The following is a 12,101-nucleotide window of genomic DNA, read 5'->3' as shown; positions in this document are numbered from 1 at the left end:
AAGCAATCCCATTTACCATCGCACCAAAAAAATTAAGATACCTAGGAATAAACTTAACTAAGGAGGTAAAAGACCTATAAGCGGAAAACTACACAACATTGAAAAAAGAGACAGAGGAAGACATAAACAGATGGAAGAACATACCATGTTCATGGATTGGTAGAATCAACATAATCAAAATGTCCATACTACCCAAAGTAATCTATAAATTCAATCCACTTCCCATTGAAATACCAACGGCATATTTCATAGACCTAGAAAGAACTCTCCAAAAATTCATCTGGAATAAAAAAAGACTCCGAATAGCCGCAGCAATCCTGAGAAATAAGAACAAAGTAGGTGGAATCTCAATACCAGATTTCAAGCTGTATTACAAAGCCACTGTTCTCAAAACAGCCTGGTACTGGCACAAGAACAGACATATAGATCAATGGAATAGAATAGAGAACCCAGAAATCGACCCAAATCACTATGCTCAATTAATATTTGACAAAGGAGGCATGAATATACAATGGAGTCGAGACAGTCTCTTCAATAAATGGTATTGGGAAAATTGGACAGATACATGCAAAAAAATGAAACTAGACCACCAACTTACACCATACACAAAAATAAACTCAAAATGGATGAAAGACTTAAACATACGAGGAGAACCCATAAAAATACTAGAGGAATCCACAGCCAGAAAAATCTCTGACATATGCCGAAGCAATTTCTTCACTGATACTTCTCCTAGGGCAATGGAAACTAAAGAGAAAATAAACAAAGGGGACTACATCAAAATAAAAAGCTTTTGCACAGCAAAGGAGACCATCAATAAAACAACAAGAGAGACCACTGCGTGGGAGAACATATTTGCCAATGATATCAACGATAAGTGTTTAATCTCCAACATTTACAGGGAACTCTTGCAGCTTAACAAAATAAAGATAAACAACCCAATCAAAAAATGGGCAATTGGAGAGAAATCAAGATGGAGGCATAGGTAAGCACCTAAACTGCTGCCTCGCACAACAATTTCAAAACTGCAACTAAAGGACAGAGCGGACACCATCCAGAACCACAGGAAAGCTGGCTGAGTGAAAATTCTACAACTAGAAGGAAAGAGAAAAGCTCACAGAGAATTGGAGGTACGGCAAAGGGTCTTTGTGCACGCAGAGAGGAAGGGTGGCTGAGAGCCTGGCTGACTTTCTCTGGCGGAAGGGGGAAGGAAGCCCCCGACCGCACTGAAACCCAGTCTGACTGCACTGAACCCCAGTCCCGGGCGAAACCCCGTGGACCCAGGCTCATACAGGGAGAGTCTGGACTGTCAGGTAGAGAGAAAGACACCCGGAGACTCGAAGACCCAGGGGAGACCCGGGGGAGCCCCGGCAGGCAGGGTTCTGGAGGCGTGCGCGCCAGTGTGCACAAAGGCTGCGGAGGTTGCCACAGGCTTTCCCTAGCAGAAGGGAGTCCGAAGCTCCTGACTGCACTGAACCCCAATTCTGACTGCACTGAACCCCAGTTCCAGGCGAGCCCCTGGGGACCCGCGCTCTTACGGGGGGGAATCTGTACTCTCGGGCAGAGACTCGGGAGCCGGGGAAGGCAGAGGTCTGCAGGCACGCGCATGCCAGTGCGCACAAAGTCTGTGGAGGTTGCCACAGGCTTTTCCTAGTGGAAGGTAGTCAGAAGCTCCTGACAGCACTGAGCCCCAGTTCTGACTGCACTGAACCCCAGTTCCAGGTGAGCCCCTGGGGACCCACACTCTTGTGGGGGGAATCTGGACTCTCGGGCGGAGACTCAGGAGCCAGGGAAGGCAGAGGTCTGCAGGCGCGCACGTGCGCAAGGGCAAGGCTGACTGGAAGCCAAGACTGTCTGCTCTGCCCTGAGACTCCACCCCATCCAAGCTGAGCACAGAGGCTATTGCAATTTGGCAAGTCTAATCCTATAAGGCTGTCTCCAGCACCGAACTTCTCCCAGCGTAGACATAGCTGATCCTTACAGCCAACTGGCCTGGAGGTCAATTCCTCCCAGTGATACCAACAACAATCAAGACTTAACTACAACAAGGCTGTACACACAGTCCACAAAGGGGTGCACCAAGAGTGTCCACCTCAGGTTAACTGGGGAGGCCGACCCACTGGGCCATATAGGAAACTTAACACACAAATCTACCTTACCAACTCAGGGAGGCAGTGAAAATGCGGCGTCAAAGAAACAGATTACAAATGAAAGAAATGGAGGAAAACAAACAACTGGATATAGAATTCAAAACCACGGTTATAAGGCTTTTCAAGAATATCCTAGAAAAGGCCGATAAATATAACGAGACCCTCGAAGATATGAAAAAGGACCAACTAGAAATTAAACATACACTGACTGAAATAAAAAATATTATACAGAGACCCAACAACAGACTAGAGGAACACAAGAATCAAGTCAAAGAATTGAAATACAAAGAAGCAAAACACACTCAACCAAAAAAGCAAAGAGAAAAAAAAATCCAAAAAGTTCAAGATAGTGTAAGAAGACTCTGGGACAACTTCAAGCGTACCAACATCAGAATTATGGGGGTGCCAGAAGAAGAGAGAGAGCAAGATACTGAAAACCTATTTGAAGAAATAATGACAGAAAACTTCCCCCACCTGGTGAAAGAAATAGACTTACAAGTCCAGGGAGTGCACAGAACCCAAAAAAAAAGCAATCTAAAGAGGACCACACCAAGACACATCATAATTAAAATGCCAAGAGCAAAAGACAAAGAGAGAATATTAAAAGCAGCAAGAGAAAAACAGTTAATTACCTACAAGGGAGCACCCATATGACTGTCAGCTGATTTCTCAACAGAAACTATGCAGGCCAGATGGGAATGGCAAGAAATTTTCAAAGTGATGAATAGCAAGAACCTACAACCAAGATTACTCTACCCAGCAAAGCTATCATTCAGAATTGAAGGGCAGATAAAGAGCTTCACAGATAAGAAAAAGCTAAAGGAGTTCATCACCACCAAACCAGTATTATATGAAATGCTGAAAGGTATTCTTAAAGAAGAGGAAGAAGAAAAACGTAAAGAGAAAAATTATGAACAACAAATACATATCTATCAACAAGTGAACCTAAAATTCAAGTGAATTAAAAACCTGAGGAACAGAATAATCTGGTGAATATAATAGAATCAGGGGCATAGAAAGGGAGTGGACTGATAATTCTCAGGGGGAAAGTGGTATGGGGGGGTTCAGGAAGAGACTGGACAAAAATCATACACCCATGGATGAGGACATTGGGGGGGGAGGTAAGGGCAGAAGGTGGGGTGGGAACAGGGTGGAGGGGAGCTATGGGGGGAAAAAGGAGAAACAATTGTAATAATATGAATAAAGATTTATTTTAAAAAAAATATGGGCAACTGATCTAAATAGACAGTTTTCGAAAGAAGACAAAAGGAAGGCCAAGAGACATATGAAAACTTGCTCAAAGTCACTAATCATCAGAGAGATGCAAATCAAAACAACAATGAGGTACCATCTCACACCTGTCAGAATGGCTATTATCAACAAATCAACAAATGACAAGTGCTGGCGAGGATGTGGAGAAAAAGGAACCCTAGTGCATTGCTGGTGGGAATGCAGACTGGTGCAGCCACTGTGGAGAACAGTATGGAATTTCCTCAAAAAACTAAAAATGGAACTCCCATTTGACCCAGTGATCCCACTTCTAGGAATATATACTTAGAAACCCAAAACATCAATCTGAAAGGATATACGCACCCCTATGTTCATAGCAGCACAATTCACTGTATCTAATATTTGGAAACAGCCTAAGTGCCCATCAGCAGATGAGTGGATTAAAAAACAGTGGTACATCTACACAATGGAATACTATGCTGCAGTAAAAAAGAAGGAGTTCTTACCATTTGCAACAACATGGTTGGAGATGGAGAGCATTATGCTAAGTGAAATAGGCCAGGCAGAGAAAGATAAATCTCACTCATTTGTGGAATATAATGGCCAACATAAATTGATGAACAAAAATAGATCCAGAGACAGAGAAACATCAGTCAGAATGTCAAACCTCAGGGAAGGTAGGGGAGGGTGGGGGTAAGGGGAGAGATCAACCAAAGGACTTATATGCATGCATATAAGCCTAATCAATGGACACAGACAACAGGGGGGTGGGGTCATGAATGGCAGGCGGGGGGTAATGGGGGAATAAGGACACATATGTAATACCTTAATCAATAAAGAAATTAAAAAATAAATAAATAAATAGACTTCAGGTAATTAAAAATATAATAACAAAAATAATATTATTAGCAAAAAATTAAAAACATCTAAAACAAAAAGAAAAGTATTGATTTTTTAAAATACTGTTTGAAAACTAAGAAATTAAGAGTCCGGGAATTAGACTGAGTAACTATATTATGATTAGAAACTCAGTAAGAGGGACCAAATATTGTATTTCATTGCCAAGTATGTAGGAAGATAATGACTCTGAAAAGGAAAATGGGGATGTTGGGGGTTGGGAGAGGGGGGCTTGCAACCTAGTTCAGTATCTAGTTAAAACTGTAGCCTTACTTCCCCACTCTGAGTGACATGGGCGGAGCTGCAGGGACCCTCAGGGGCTCGCCACAGGAGGTGATATGTACTAGTAGGTCAGAGCCTCCCCACTAGTTCAGTTCAGGCTTTGGATCTGGAATTCCCCTGGACTAGCAGATCTGTGAAATAAAGATTAAACTTTCCTCCCTCAGAGTGCTGGCTGATCGTTCTCCCGTGCATTCTGCCACAACAACTCTAGCAATATTTCAACACAGAGATACACTGAGAGAATTCTAAAAATCTTCTGAGGTTTTGGCAGTAAACTGTTAAAAATATAAAAGACATATGGTGATGTTAGGAACAATCATTCTAGGTCGTTCAGCTGTGTCCCTGAAATATTTTTCCATTATAGTAAGAATGACTGTGAAGAGGAGATCAAATGGACAGAGTTCCAAGGTGTGGACAGTGTGCTGGACATAGGTAGCTATGACTCAAGAGTCTCTAGCTTCTCTCAAACATCTCTTATGACTTAACAATTTCTCTTTTTCTTCTCATCTCTGAGCCTTGTTTTCTTCAAATAACTCGTGTTATTCTTTCTTCGATTTCAAACCAAATCTTAGAGTTGTTAACCTTCAGAGACATGTTAGCCTGTTTTGCAACTTTCAGCGTTGACCAAATCAATAACAGAGAGGCCTCAAAATTCAGCTATAAAAAGCTACCAATCCTAACACATTCTGGAAAGATTTAATCCTTCTTCCTCAGTAGTCCTCTCAAACCCCACACTCATCTCAAAAGCCACATGAAAACCTCTTTCCTTCTCTGGCCTCATTTCTGAAAACAAAATGTATTTGCTAACAGCAGTAACAATCAATCAACAATAATAATGGTATATGATCATTAGCAACCATTCCATGTTAGGCACTGCACTGCTTTATGTTTGTTATCCTTTCCCTCATTTAATATATGAAGCAAGTGAAGTTTTATGAGATTAAACAACCTGTCCAAGGTCACACAATTAGAAGCAAGGGGACATTTCTGGGTGTGATCTGAAAAGCAAGGACATATTTATGGCACATGTCATTATGTAAACAGTTGAACAACATAAATGAGACTATCAGAAGTTCACTAGTTTAGTTGTTTATTCATGTGTAGTAAAAATGAAAACCTTTTGGGGCCAGCAGAATTCCAGGTACAAGCAATTGACTGACTGATGCTACAAAGGCAGAGGTTTGTATGGCCATAAAGCCTGTTAAGGTGCAAAACTGTAGGTAGAACTTTAAAATCTCTGAAAGCTAGTGGCAGCACACAAAATTAGATGATGTAAAAATATCTTTTTCTAGTTCTGAAGCAATCAAAGTGCATTTAGAATATATATAATTATTTAATATGTCCTAAGAAATCAAGATATTCAATCAGTAACTAATTCAGCTGGGCAAAATGTTCGGAAAGCTGTTGAAAATGAAGCTGACTATGCAAGCAAAATAAAGTAAGTCTTTAGAGCAGGAATTCCTAAATATGGGTTTAAAAATGAGTGTAAAATGACTGGGAAAGCCATTGAAAATGTAGCTTCCTGGGGCCATCCCCAGAGTTTCTAGTTTGATAGCTACATCTGCATTTTTAATTGCATAATCCAGGAGATCCTGATACAGGTGGTCCACAGGCCACAATGGCGAAGCCTTACACCTGAATATTGAGAGAATAACAGAGAATGTGGACATGGAAGAAAATATAGTGGGTTATTCTAACCTAATTTATACTGCTTTATAATTGACCAAATCACACATTTATGTTATCTCCTTGGAGCTTCACAAGACAGAAAAAGAGTACAATAATTTTACTTCCATTTACAAGTAAGAAAACTAAGGTTCAGGGGGGTTAAATAATTTGGCTTGGGATAACAAGCCACCAGTACTTCAATCCCATGTTCTTTCACATTTTCCAAATTTTCAAGAAGTTTGGTACAGTAAATCAATGAATTTTTAAAATTAATGAATTAATGTTGTTTGTGGCATCTGATTCAAGTAAATCAACTGAAATAAATTACTAGTCACATCAAAAATATTTGTATACATTTTAGAGAAAAACAATAAAGAATTTGTTGAGACAATGGGCTCAGAATTCCACAAGTTTTAAAAAGATCATTGCCCTACAAACAGCCTAGGAAGTAAGGTTCTACAAATTTCTAAACTATTACCACACTAAAAGTGTGGTTCCAATACCTTGAGTTAGAATTCCAAAATCTTGGGTTCCACCTCCCACCAATAGATGAGAATCTGCATTTTAAATAAGATTCTAGATGTCCGCCAAAACCGGTTTGGCTCAGTGGATAGAGCGTCAGCCTGCGGACTGAAAGGTCCCAGGTTGGATTCCGGTCAAGGGCATGTAACTTGGTTGCGGGCACCTCCCCAGTGGGAGGTGTGCAGGAGGCAGCTGATCGATGTTTCTCTCTCATGGATGTTTCTGACTATCTATCCCTCTTCCTTCCTCTCTGTAAAAAATCAATAAAATATATTAAAAAAAAAAAAGATTCTAGATGTCCAATATCACATATTGTAAGTTCTACCATCTTAGAAAAATGACTCTATTTTTCTGAATTTCACTTTCTTCAACAGTGAAATAAGAATGAATTAATCTATTTTTAACATCTCTTCCAGCTTACTGAAACCCAAGAGTTGGCTAACTAGGCCTGTGGGCCAAATCTGGATGGCAAGCTAAGAATGGTGTTTACATTTTCAGATAATTAAAAAAAATAAAATAATATTTTATAGCATGTAAAAATTATAATAAATTCAAATTTCAGCATCCATAAAAATTTTTTTTAGAAACCAGCCACACTCATTTTTTTACAAATTATCTATGGCTGTTTTCATACTATAATGGCAGAGTTGAATAGATGCAAGAGACTGAATGGCTCTCAAGGCCTAAAATATGTATGAATCAGAAACTATACTAAGAATATATATATACATATGCATACAATTTGGATGTATATTCATACATATTTATATATAGTTTGTTTAGCTACCACTTCACTCCCCTTTTACTCTATTAAATAAATAAAATTAAAAAAAAACATTTGACTAATCTGTTTATTAAAATATTTTTCCCTTTTTTTAAAGGCAGACTGGATAAAAGAAGATGACGGAATTTGCCAAAGAACATATATGTGTAGTGCAATGCCCACGACACAGACAACAGTGTGGTGAAAGCAGGGTGAAGGGGGGAAAATGGTGGACATCTGTAACAGTGTCAACAATAAAAAGAAAAAGAAAATGCGAGGAAGCATAAGAGTTTCCATAGGTTAAGAATGATTTTGAGAATCACTGAAATCTTTAATTTCCTTATTTCCTATTTACTATTAACTAAAAGGTCTACTATTCTATTTTAGTCAATAGTCAGAAACACATTTAGTAATTATATCTGAGTTTTTCCATTTGAAAATATAGGCAACTGCTTAGCCAGAAACAAAAACAATAATAATCTCAGAAAGTCAACCATATAAATTTGGTGTACAAACTATATTAAAATGATATAAATCTTGATACGACACAAAACTTAGGAGCCTAAGACTTCATATTTCTCTGACTTTCAAGTAAAGGTGCTACTATTATACATTACAGAAACATGAAATACTATCAAGAAACTTGCAAATGAGTAAAACATAAATGATAAACTCTATATTAGTACCACTTAAGTTCTGTATTTGAATTTTGGAAGTGTAGATGAGTGATTCAGATGTGATTCTGTGATATTCAGATTGCTTGAGCTAAACACAACCAAGATGCTATAGGCTCAATGGACACTTCTGCCCCCTCCCCTTAACTATCTAGAGAAATTCTAATTAGGGGCCTTGCCCATAATAAGAGATTATCTAGAGATATCCTTTTTTTTTTTTAAATCTATCTTCCAATTGCTAAACAGCTGCTCTTATCATCCTAAATGGCTTTCCTCCCTCTGAAGCCCAAGGTGCCTTACCTCATCCTTAGCTTAGAATGTCATATATACTGCTTTCCCTTTTGGTCTTTGAATCTCTTATGTATGCAAAGAAGGTTCCATGCATATGCATGTATTAAATTTGGCTTGTTCTCTTGTTAATCTGTCTCATGCCTATGTCATTAGCAGATCAGCTGAAAGAACTTTGAGGGTAGAGGAAAGTTTCCTCCTCCCCCACAGAATATAAAAAGCAACCATTTCCAAAATTTATAATTTGCTGAAATATCTAATGGAAGAGAAACAAAAAATAACTTGAACTTTTAGGTTATATTTTTAAGGAGATTCAAGTATGCAGTAAAGAATTTTAAAGAAATCAAAACAAAGAAAAAAAATCTGCTTTTGTAAAATCCCAACAAAAAACTATTCATCACGAATTTTAAATTTATTACTTTTCTTATTATCATAAAGTGGAACAAGTAGTTCTACTTTATTGCCCTTAGGTAATAAGAGATATTATTAAAAATAGTAAATTTTATTACCATAAACTAGTATACCAGGAGAAGAAAGTTTTGTTTTATTACCACAGATCAGTTTTGGTTTTACTTTAGCATAATAGGATACATTTTTTTTAAAAAAAGGAAAATTGTAGTATATTTACTTTGTTTGCTTTGCAATTGACAATATACCTATGTAAAAATTTAATTATTCTAATTTTTCTTGAACATTTCTTTTTGTTCTCTATTTATGTCTTTTTGTAAAAGGTTTTCTAGTTAGTATTACCTGGAAAGGAAAAACAAAATATATATTTTACCAAGACACACATTACACATATATATGTGTAATGTGTGTCTTGGTAAAATACAAATTTTGTATTTGGTAAAATATATATTACACACACACACACACAAATGTTCTTCATAGTAATTTGTTTGATATCATTTGTATCCATAATCATAGTATATTTTTCATATCATGCCTGCAGTCTATATCCCACAATACAGACCATACTGATTATTTTATACACAATTTTTAAAGATAATACAAATTATCAAGTTCTTACCAGATCTTGCACAGCACATCAAACAGAGAAATATGTACACTCTCATTTGGATTCTGATAAAAGAAGCACTTAGATTCACCAAAAAAGAAATTGTGATAGTCAGTGAGGTTTCTCTTCGGTAGGACTGTTACAGTCTAGTAGGTTTTAATGTAAAAGATCCCTGACCTTTGCTCCACCCTGTTTGTTGAAAAGGTGAGGTAGATTGTTCCTACCCAATTAGCTTGTGGTTGTGAGAAAGATTTTTAAGTCAAAGACTTTGTAATAAGTCACAAACATTCAACTATACAAGTTGGATTTAAGGGAAAGAAAAACCTAATTATAGCTTTCTTTATTCCTCTTAACCTCAGGATTTCAGAAGTGGTTAGGAAGAACATATCTCTTGAAAACCTAGAGCAAATGTGATGTTAACAAATGCTAGAAATGGAAAGAGTCAGAAAAAGTTGTGGTTTTATGTTAATTTTGATTATAAACTAAGTTGTCTTTATACACCATAAAATCAATAATGAAATTCATATCCATAAAACTGTCAAGTATAAAATATGGCTTTTTCATGCTTGTCATTATGTAAACCAAACTCAGTGGCTATTTTAAAAGTTAAAATGCTAGCCTGTCTCTCTAGATCTATAATTTGAAAATGTAAAATATATTTTTGTTTTTAGTATAGCAAACATATTTTAAAATTATTATAGGTGTTATTTTCACACATTTACTTAATTTTTCTCTTATTTTCCTTCCAGCAATGGACTTCAGTAGGCAAGGAAAATAAAGAATTGTTCTAAATACATGCATTACAAGTTCAAAATTAAACTTGTTTTTTTGAAATTGAAGTCTATAAATTTCCAAAGATACTTTAAGAAAAGAAGTGTTTAAATTATATCATTGATCAATAGAAACCAGTCTGCAGTCTGGGGAGGTGTTTCATTGGATTCACAAACAGAATGGGTTATTCATTTAAAAATCAAGAAAAATATAACTGCTGATGAAGCCTCGCCATTATTTTGTGAGACTCCATTTTTAAAAGGGTGTCATCATTAACATTTTTGTATTGTGGAATTATTACAGACGTTCCCTATCCCCCAACCCCACTTTGTCCCTCTCCAGCCAGGCCTTGCCCACCCCTCCCTTTGGCTCTAACCACTTTGTTGTCTGTGTCCATTAAAATTTGACTAAAGACCACCAAATAACCTAGGTCCTTTCATATTATTGAGCTGTAGCAACTGCACTTCCCTAACCAAGATATAAATAGATGACATCATTTCAAAATTTGGGAAGAAAAAATATATAATTGTCATAATAGAAACTTGCAAGTATGTATTCATTTGATCAACATATATTTATTATGCACTTACAACATGCTAATTTCCTTCACCCTTTTCTACCTTACTATAACAATTTTGATGACAGAGGTAAGAAAGAACAAATGCAGACAGAATTTATATTATGATATATCAACTGAAGGAGATTAGTAAAGTTGCAGGCACACTATTTTGTATTTAAATCTGTCTCTCCATTATTCGGTAAGTTCAGGAAGGCAGATCTTTATACTTACTTGTATTTCCCAAGCATTAAAGGCAGTGCCTGGCACAAAACAAGCTCTCAGAAAATACCTATTAAATGAAGTAATTATATTAGTCCATTCAATTTAAGAAATAGAACTTGAATTCCAAAAAGTAAATTTACTTATCTAAAATCATAAAATTAAGTAATGTCAGAGTTCAATTAGAAATCAGGGTTCCAAAGATGTGTCCCTTTTCATTTGAAGAGATTATTACTAGTTTTTATTTTTTTGGTCTACCAACCAAGCAAAAGCATGCCTCCTCAAATCAAAGTGAATTCTCTCCATGCCTACCTAAAGGCCAAATGGTATCCCAATTACTTAAATGATACTAACACAATGATTTCAGGTTTCTACGTGGACATATGGTATCTTCAGAAAGGAAGTCAAGTTAACAAATAATTGCTTTACCAAAGTACTGAGACTCTAAGTTTTCTTCCCCCTTTCTTTAAATTATCTTTATTATTTTTAAGACTTTTAAAAATCCTCCTCAAGTAGGAATCAATTCTTTATTTCCCCGTTTATATTTCTTTTATTTCATTCATTAAAAACATACATTCATATTACTTTTAAAACATACATAGTATAGTACTAGTATCTTATCAGCTTATAAAATATACATTTGCAAAATCTATATATATAAAAGCGTAAGCAGCCATCCGACTGTTCGATCATTTGCCCGGTAGCTATGACACACAAAGACCACCAGGGGGCAGACAGTCCAACCAGTAGAGGAGGGAGCCCAATTTCTCACAGAATTGGCCGTGGGTTAGGTTGCTACTGGGGCACTGTTGTCCTTGAATCGCTTCACCCGCACACCAGACCCATAGGGCGATGTCAGAGGCCCGGTCCCTTGGCCTGGCCTGCACCCTCTTGCAATCTGGAACCCCTTGGGGGATGTCAGAAAGCCAGTTTCCACACGATCCCCACAGGCCAGGCTGAGGGACCCCATCAGTGCACGAATCCATGCACAGGGCCTCTAGTTACTATATAAAACTGTTTGGAGACTACTTCTTTATGCAATACTGATATCAAATAATCC

The 12,101-nt window shown here is 37.1% G+C and overlaps 1 protein-coding gene across 5 annotated transcripts in view; it reads right to left on the bottom strand.

The window, feature by feature from the left end:
• The window catches only part of LIPI (lipase I), a gene marked incomplete at its 5' end in the record, with an annotated part of 66,970 nt that extends 57,420 nt beyond the window's left edge, over nucleotides 1-9,550 (bottom strand). For all 5 annotated transcript variants that reach the window (XM_080657009.1, XM_080657010.1, XM_080657012.1 and 2 more), the window contains one exon: nucleotides 9,505-9,550. In XM_080657009.1, the coding sequence (XP_080513135.1) occupies nucleotides 9,505-9,550 (46 nt within the window). The remainder of the gene's footprint in view (nucleotides 1-9,504) is intronic.
• Nucleotides 9,551-12,101: the final 2,551 nt, after the last annotated feature.

Source organism: Plecotus auritus (assembly GCF_963455305.1).
Source record: "Plecotus auritus genome assembly, chromosome: 2".
NCBI lineage: Eukaryota > Metazoa > Chordata > Mammalia > Chiroptera > Vespertilionidae > Plecotus > Plecotus auritus.
This window is presented reverse-complemented; position numbering and strand designations above follow the sequence as displayed.